We start from the raw sequence: 9,152 nt of genomic DNA on the forward strand, positions 1-9,152 counted from the left end.
GCATTCAAGATTGTTGCACGTTTGCAGGTAATGCAAATGAGTGTATGAAATGTAACCGTTTTGAATTAACATACATTTTCATGAAGAGATGATTTAGCACATGGCACAAAAAATGAGGTTGTAGGTATATTCATTATAAAAATACAGACATAAATAGAAATGATTTTTATTTGTGCCTGCAAGAAGATAAATGTTTGGGATGGGTGAGAGACTGAGAAAATTTATCTATATATAAACTAATACTTTATAAGAAGAATTAAACAATAATCGTTTTTATGAGTTAAATAGGTTTCATAACTGTGCATGAGGAACAAACATTTTCAAAAATAATGAGTTTTTCATATGAATGATGAAATTAAATGCCATAGATTTATATATTCTGGGTTGGAGAAAAAAAATAGTGTAAATAATATATCCGTAGTTTGTCTGTAGATCATGTTGCGTGCCGTTCAATATGTAGTGGAAGGTATGTAATTATTTGGTAAATAACAACAGAATATGCAAGAAACTTGAAATTTTACACCCATAGAAACTATTGAAATCACTATTTGATATTTGTATACAAATATAAATAAATAAGACGATGAAAATATACAGGGCCAAGACCCACCCCCCCCCCAAAAAAAAGGAGATAAAAGATGAATAAAAAATAAATAAAAATAAGGATAAAAATCAAGGAGGTCAGCAAATTTGTGAAACGAGGGGGGGGGGCGAAATCCCTTGCCTAACAAATGGATAGATCGAGCAGGAAGAAAAAGGGAAAGGTGAGTGACAGAAAATGAAAAAGTGAAAGATGAAAAAATAAAGTTATCACGTTCGAGTCATCATTATTTCAAACCGTGGACAATTGAGATCCCTATACGACATTTGTTTTCCCAAGTGGGATATTTCACTCTCTAATTGGACATTTAGTTCCCTATGTGACTTTTGATTTCCCTAATCGGATGTTTGATTTATCTATATGGACACTTTGAACCTACGTGGACATTTTAAATCCATAATCGGACATCCGATTTCTTATTCGGACATTTGTTCGTGTACACGGACATTTGAAATACCTATTTGGACAATTGGTTCCAATCTGCGGACATTTGACCTGGAAAACCTATACTTGGAGATTTTTCTAAATAATGAAAAGTATCACAAATGGACCAAAACATGTAACGTCTCTTTGGTACACTGTTGTTTACATCAATTTTCTGTGAGAACTCGCGTTTTTCTTTCCGGGTCTCGTGTTATGTCTCAGTTGTCATTTGTTAAGTTATTCATTTTTACAGTTTAGCACATCGGGCGATTGTAGATTGTCAAAGAAATCCTGTATACATGTATAGGATAGAAAATCCAGCTATGGGTTATCTAATCACGTTTTCACTCTCATTTACTTGTTTTATTGTGCAGATCATTATGTAAATCAATCATGAACTATGTCAATTCGAAATTGTCGAAAAGAGTCTGTGTAATATGTTATGTTACCCAAACTGGATTTGGGTATCAGATTTTCGAATACTCTGTCTCGTCAATATTGTAGTATGGAGTATATTGAAAAAGTAAGATATAATGCTTCTATAATTTGTATTATCAAATAATATATTGAGTACTTTAATGTGTAAAGTATTTGGTTGTTTCAAAAGAAAAGTTTAATTCGTTCATATACTCTTGGCATGTACATGATAATTTGATTACAGTTTGTAAATATATTTTGTTGCCACGTACAGTACAATTAAACACAAGAAAAAACCCCAAAGCATTCAATTCAGTTCTATTTTGTGTGTTTTTAAGGAACAATCTAACATACATATCATTATTGTTGTAATTTATGAACACCAGTCTTGAGGCTAAAAATATCATTTCGTATGTACATCATCATCATCGTCATCTGCAACATCATCTTCACAATCTACAAAAACGAAATAACTCGGAGTTCAAAAGGAAAAGGGTCCCTCTTGAAGTGCCCAAAAGAATCAATAAAATCACTAAAATGCAAGAATGGCTTTTCGAAAAGACTTTATTTTTCCTTCACGTTTTTACCCTTACCCATTTGTAAAGAGTAATTTCTCCTTCAAGTGAAGTCTGCATAACAAAATATTTGTAGAGTCAAAATTCGGCATGAAATCGATGTAAAATAAACAAATATATATTTGTCACGATTTATTGGCACTAATATGCCGATATTTCTTAGTTTTTGGATGATCGTTTCTTATAATTATTTACAATACATAAGTAAGCCTGTAAACCATTTTGTATGCATATATGCATGGGAATGTAAAGGAATAGTTTAATATTAAAGCAAATCACGAAACGGGAACTTGATTTTCACCACATGCGATTCTGAAAACAATTTGTAAACCAAAACTCAGCATATCATATGTTGAATAGATCGAATTTTTCTAGGAATTTAAATTCCTATTAAATTATGAGGGATATGTCGTTCAAAACGTGATTCATCGTCTAGTACTTGTAGAAGGCAGAGAAAGCTCAATAAATGACATAATAAACAAATTCACGTAAATTTGAATATCCTCAATTTATCCAATTAATATTTCCTTTGAATTGACATATATGGACCGATTTGGCTGTCAAACTTTACCGGGGGAGAATTATTCCTGGTTTCTTTCTTTTGCGTTTTCAAATAGCTTCCTAATTCAAATGGCCCATCAAGAAAGCTCACGCAACTGAAGGCTCTATCACGATATCAAAAATTACTTTCTGCGCTTTCCATAATTATAGCCAAAAAGTGTAGATCTTCCATATAAAGGCCTTAAGTCATAAGATGATATTCTTTTAATTTCTCCACAACGATACAATAATATATAATGCAGATGACTAGATAACCACCATAGAAACGGATTGTATTTCAGATCAACAAAACGGTCACGCGAAATAACAAGATCATGGCTACTGATTTTCATGCGAATGAGTTTGGCACATTACCGATAAAGAAGAGAGAGAGAGAGAGAGAGAGTGTGAGAGGGGGGGGGGGGCTATACAGAAAGGGGAATGGAATCCCCATTTGCAATGCTCATTCGTCTTTTCTGCAGTGCATATTTTCTCGGGTAATAAGGCTGCTTTAATGTTGTTTATGGCTATTAATGGTGAGGATGCAGATACAACCCGCTTTTGCATCATCAGGATTGATGGAAGTTTAAGTCGTATTTCTATTGATCAAGTATCGTGTTGGCATCAACACCAGAATGGTTAGGACTTCAACTCCACCCAGCACCATGAAAGAGACACTGAAGCTCATTCGATTGGCCAACCAACCTGAAAAGGAAAGGGATACAAGTATAACATTAAAAAGCAAACCACAAAAAACAAAATCCATGAACTTATGACCCCTCTACACGAGCCACTTTACAGGTGGGGCCGACGGTGTGTCTGGTAAAACTAAAACTGTCAGGAAAATAAAATGAAAATGAAAATCTAGTAATGTGCTAAACATTTACCTCCTCTGCTATTCGAAAAAGTAAATCTGATCTTGTTTACGCATACTTTAAAGAAAGTAGGGGTTACGATAGTCCACTCCCTCTCATTTACTCCATAATTATGAAAGATAGGACAGTGTTAGAACAACAATTAACTCGGTCACCAACTTGACCAACTTGACCAGCAGACATAGAAAACCGGATAAAAGATATGAATTTTGTTAAATGAAAAGATTTTGTCGTACCTATTGAGTTACTAGACAAATCTCTGTAATGATAGTTTATTTGGGTGCTTACCGGCCAGGATACCTCCAAGAGGTTCACCCACACTGTAGAACAGGCACTGTAATCCATAGACAGTTGAGAATGTGTCTGGCGGGAAGTATTCCTTTGCAATCACCACTGTCAACGTTGTTCTTGCACCAATGGTTATCCCTCCCACAAACGCAGCGATGCACAGTAAAACAAAATCAAACACCAGAGGGTCCACGAGAAACACCACAGCATTAATGGCGGTGAAGATGATGGTGAGATCTAAGGATGTCATCCACTCCCAGTCGATGATTGGTCCCTGGATGACGCGGCCCAAGACGTTTCCAAAGCCTCCACAAGTTGCCAAGAATACCGCCCTTGACAAACGGAAGCCCCTAGATACACCATGCGGAATGAGGAAGACGAGCCAAGACGTGTTGACCATACCAAGGAACACCATGAGTAGCATGACCACAATAGTGTATCGGCACTCGAAGAACAAGGAGAGGCCGAAGTATGAGTAGATGCAGTAACAACATCTCCATATGGAGGGTGAGGGCGTGGTAGCATGAGGTCTTCCACCACCGTCAAGACTTCGCTGAAGTAGGTCGTCATCCTCATCAAAGACATCATCTTCTGCTTCGGAATCAACAGGGCGTGACACCCTCGTCTCTTGCGTTTCAGAGTTGTCGTTGTCGTCATCGTCGTCATGGGGTTCTAGAGGACGTTCCTTCATGAGTAGTAGGAAGATGGAGTTCTGGAAGAGAAGCCCACCAAGTAGAAGAATGGTTCCATTCCAACCATAGGTCTCTAGAAAAAATTCGGTCAGAATGGGTACAGTCATCATTCCGATGGCGTTGCCGGTGTCTGCGATGCCAAACGTGATGGAGAAGTTCCTACGTACATTTTTATAGAAGAGGATCACTCCTCCCAGACGGACGACTGAGTAACAAATTCCTAACAGAGAGAGACAGAGAGGTATGTATTGTATCACAAGAATTTATTCAAACAATTTGTTTATGATTAATACTCGAACCAACTTTATGAAGTACTTCTCTTAAACGATCTTAAATCGCGTTGACTGGGTTAACTATCGGCGAGGAGTTTCGTACACTTTGGCTAATACATTATAATTTTCATCTCCTTCTCAAAACGTGAACATAATCTTATGACTACAGGTTATTTTATTTTTAATATCATTTAAGGAACAATGAACACATAGGCCCCAAGCAAATCATGTTTAATAAAATTATGAACAAATATCTATGTAATATAATATATATATATACAATATTTTAACATAATATAATGTCCAATAATCTCTTCTCCCCCACTAAGTTTCTCTTTCTTTCTCCCTCTTTTTCTCCTTCCTCCTTTTCTTTTGGCCAGCCGACGGGGGAGGTGGGGGGGGGGGCACGTGCCCCCTGTAGTTACGCCACTTTTCACAGTGTGTTCACATCTACGTGTGAAGATATGATGCCGTATTGAAATACTTTAACAAAGTGAAGGTAATTTTACACTGTGGGCATTACTGCAGTTTGAGCGTTATCAATGTGCTCACGTAGTGGATTTTGTTAATATCAGATTCAAAATGTTATTATAAGCATTTCCATAGCATGAATATAATTTATGTGATTGTGGTGGGACCCATGATGTAATAACCCCCCCCCAAAAAAAAGTCTAAGTTTTTGATAGCTATTGACATAATATTAAGAAATACTACAATATATATTTCACTCTTTCCCTTTCCTTTTGTTTTCTGTTTTCTGTTTTCTTTTTTCTTGGTAGTAAAACAGTTGTGTGCACTGTGGGACACTGTATTGATTTAAGCAGGGAGCACCAGGATGTAGACCTGAAATTTAAGAATAAAAATGAACAGGCCTTTTTTGTTTGTGGTCTGTTTAATCTCTCTCTCTTAGGTGATCCCTTCACTGTTTTGGAGATTGAGGAAAAGACTGAGGTATCAGCAAGGACATATCTCTTTGTGTAATCATCACTTCTCCACGACGCTTCCACTCTTTATATTACAACGTTTATAGGAAATGAGATTTACCAGAGAGTAGACACACCGTACCAAACTGGATGACATCAGAAGCTAAATACGCTAGACTGAGTGACATCGAACCCACTGCACAGATGACAGAGATGAGAGGCACACTCATTATATTCACAAACGGTGCGATGAATGGTGCTATGTCAGGAAATGGACAATAGGAAAAAAAACATATGAATATTAAAGATGTTTAAAACAAGCGCATTAATGGTGAGCGTTCAATTCAGTATAGCAGAACGTTGAAGCTGGGTAGGTCTGTATGGATGAGGGGGGGGGGGGGTGGATAGATAAGCGGAGAGGAAACGGGGGTAGGAGATGAGAGACGGAGGAAGGGAAGGGGAAGATAGATTCTAAGATTACAGAAATTTCAAAAAATATTGCTAAATTTTATTCTTATTGGAAAATAAGATTTTTTACCATTAACTTTCGATTAAACAAAAACAATTCTTCTCACATACTACACTTCCTCGCAGACAGGTTATGCATGCATATATATTTTTAAGGATAACACCACGACCGCAGTTGCATTCCATTTTACATAATAATTTTCATTTCATGAGGAAATAGGTTATCTTCTTGTATAGTCTCTGCGCTCCTTCGAATACACATGATTATTGAGAACAAGGAATCAACATACATTTTGCATATTATTAATGTGGTTTGAAGTGCTGTTCTTTTTATCTAGAAGAATGATGAAGCCTATGCGTAGTTTACTGTTTTTTATTGTTTTCTGTCCGGTAAAACTCAATCACATTTGTAAAATTCATAAGAACGTAAAAATTACTTTTAAATTGGTAAATTATCAAGCTATTGGATCCCCAGTCGCTATACGCTCCTTCGTCAAGTAAAAAGGCCAACATCTCCTTTTCATTCACCAGTGTTTATAGGTATGAGAACTTCTAATACGAATCAATGATAGAAAGTCATTTCATATTCACAACTTTTACTAAAATAACAATTCATTTAATGATTTTTTTAAATTATCAGAAAACTTACATAGAAGAGAGGCTTGTCTTACAATTATTTTAGCCACAATATGGTACATTTTGGTTTCTATCACAAAATAAATAAAAATGCCGCTTTTCATAAGCTAGCAAAGAAATATATATTTTCTAAATAATCTGATTTTGGTCTGCAAATCGCCTAGGAAAGAAAGATGCAGAGATTATGAACGAGATATTAGCAATTAGTCTCTACGTTTCGAGAATACAACCAGCATGACGGGCTGAAATAAAGACTTACCAAGGGCATATGTGATGCCGTTGTAGATTCCGACTATGGCCCCGATTGTACCAAGATTTGTGTTGAGTTGGATGACAAGATCGTCCACCAGGACGCTAAAGCTCTTCAGAACACCCATCTCAAAGAAGTTGATGAAAAACAGCGCCATGACTGAAACGAACATCCTCCTCATCTGCCCTCGATCTCTTGTCAGTTGATCCGCCATCATCCGTCTTTGTACGTTCGTATTCGCTTTAATTTCAAACTTGATCCTCCATGTATGCCACGGTGTCAAAGGTAAATTTCGCTTTTAACTTACCACCAGATTATTGGCTCCCAAGGATTAGCCGACAGCCAGTGGCAAGATTCTATACTTGTTTTGAAACCCTTTATCTATGAGCTTGTTTTCAAATGCAGCCTATTCATAGGCCGAGAGAACAGCATGTTCTTTTTGTTACTTCACGAGCCAATGAATGCATTCAATTTTATGCACGCTGCCCTTGAATAGATGTTGCCCTTGACGATCTGAAAATTGCCGATGGTCCGACATAGCAACAGCTACTATAAAAGCAAGCTGGATTCCAATCATAGAATGACAGACATGCTATTGTGTGTGAGTGAGTGTGGGTACCAATCGACTACTTTCATCACTTGGGTGTCCGGGGGCAAGATCTTAATTTTCATTTTATTTATGGAAAAGTAGGGAAGAAATCAATGGGTGACGTGATGACGAAACGATTTGTGAAGAAAGAGGCATACGAGGACTTTAAATTTTGCAGAAATTAAATTCAACGATTGTCGACTGACCACACTTCGTGGGCTCCTGCACAACTTTGGTAAACATCTGTTAGTATAAAATGTAACTATGGGAATTGTTATATTCATGTTTTTTTCTTTCCCTCACAATAAGGTCTCATGTCTGTGAAACCACAACTTTGGGCATACAAACATGTTTAGTATTTCTACTTGAGGTAAAACACATCAGAGAGGGGAGCAGCAATACAGGGAGAGAGAGAGAGTGAGAGTGAGGGGGGGGGGGGTACGAAGACAGAAGGAGAGAGAGAAAAGGGTGACATTCTTTGTCTATCTGATATCAAGTCAATGTTATCTCATGTCATCTCATTAAAATCGAATCACCTTCAAAAAAAGAGCACAAGGTAGCCTAACTGGATCAAACTATCTATTGACCTTTAATTAGTTATATAATAACACTCGAATTCGCCTTGACATCGTTTATTTGAACTTTATAAAGACAATATCTCAACTGGCTTTATTGGGACTAGAATAAAATTTGAAAAAAATGTATACTCTAATGAACAATCTGTTTAACCGCCCAAACAGATTCGATTATTGATACTGAACAAGCCTATAATGGCGGTCTCTTTGGTCAAAATAAACGAATATAAAAGAAAAAAATATATATCTATGCCTTTAATGCATTTCATTTTTTCAGGTTTTTATTTTTAAATTCAGTAGCAATTAGAAATAGCTAATTGTTTGATTTAGCAATAGATTTCAAATGGCATCACTGCTTAGACCGACCACAGGTTATTGACGTTAACTTTGTATTTCGTTTTGTTACGTGAGAGACGATTTTTAACTCGGTCACATTTGCTCTTACGGCCAGTCGAAACCAGTCGTTTTTATATTTTTTGTACCAGCTACAAATAGCTGGTTTGAAATTAACATGAATAAAACGGCTGTTTTCGACTTGCCGTACGGCCGCCGTAGAGCAAATGTGACCGAGGTATAAGTGGTGTTATCTACCAAAATATCCGCTCCGGAATATTGAAACAACTGAATTTCAAGGCATCGCTGTGATAAAATCACTACTAGAAAATAAAGTGGTTCAAACCTGTAATGGTCAACTTAATTGACGTTCAATTATCTTGTAATTGTATAGTCTCTGAATTTCCTTTTCATTGTTCTTGTTTGTCATTTTTCCTTTTTTGTTTGTGTGTGTGTGTGTGTGTGGGGGGGGGGTTGGACTCATCCTGGCAATAGACAACAACCCCCCTCCCTCGCCAAAAGACGGTTCCCTCACAGAATATGAATTCAGTGAAAAAGCAGTTGTGTTGGGATTTAAACTTTAACAAAAATAGACCAAACAACTACATATGAATAGATGTATTGATGACAAGTTTCCAACAAACAGATATTATTTTTTTACATTAATTCTTCGCCTATCATGCCATGACCTATTC

General features: G+C 36.7%; 1 protein-coding gene across 1 annotated transcript; it reads right to left on the minus strand.

Annotated features, from left to right (window-relative positions):
- Positions 1-2,505: 2,505 nt before the first annotated feature.
- LOC121418995 (monocarboxylate transporter 1-like) lies at positions 2,506-7,295 on the minus strand. The gene is made up of 4 exons (XM_041613248.1): positions 6,970-7,295; positions 5,728-5,865; positions 3,720-4,631; positions 2,506-3,261 (listed from the first exon to the last, which is right to left on the minus strand). The coding sequence occupies exons 1-4, from the start codon at positions 7,175-7,177 to the stop codon at positions 3,143-3,145; spliced, it is 1,377 nt and encodes a 458-aa protein (XP_041469182.1). The 5' UTR covers positions 7,178-7,295; the 3' UTR covers positions 2,506-3,142.
- Positions 7,296-9,152: the final 1,857 nt, after the last annotated feature.

Source organism: Lytechinus variegatus, chromosome 7 (genome assembly GCF_018143015.1).
Source record: "Lytechinus variegatus isolate NC3 chromosome 7, Lvar_3.0, whole genome shotgun sequence".
Lineage (NCBI taxonomy): Eukaryota > Metazoa > Echinodermata > Echinoidea > Temnopleuroida > Toxopneustidae > Lytechinus > Lytechinus variegatus.

What these genes read in the sequence shown, in the direction of transcription:
- LOC121418995 (XM_041613248.1), bottom strand. Translation starts at nt 7,177, where the DNA reads ATGATGGCGGATCAACTGACAAGAGATCGAGGGCAGATGAGGAGGATG. An exon ending in CGGCATCACATATGCCCTTG is followed by an intron (nt 5,866 to 6,969) that starts GTAAGTCTTTAT and finishes TTCCTGACATAG; the next exon opens with CACCATTCATCGCACCGTTT. An exon ending in TACGGTGTGTCTACTCTCTG is followed by an intron (nt 4,632 to 5,727) that starts GTAAATCTCATT and finishes TCTCTCTGTTAG; the next exon opens with GAATTTGTTACTCAGTCGTC.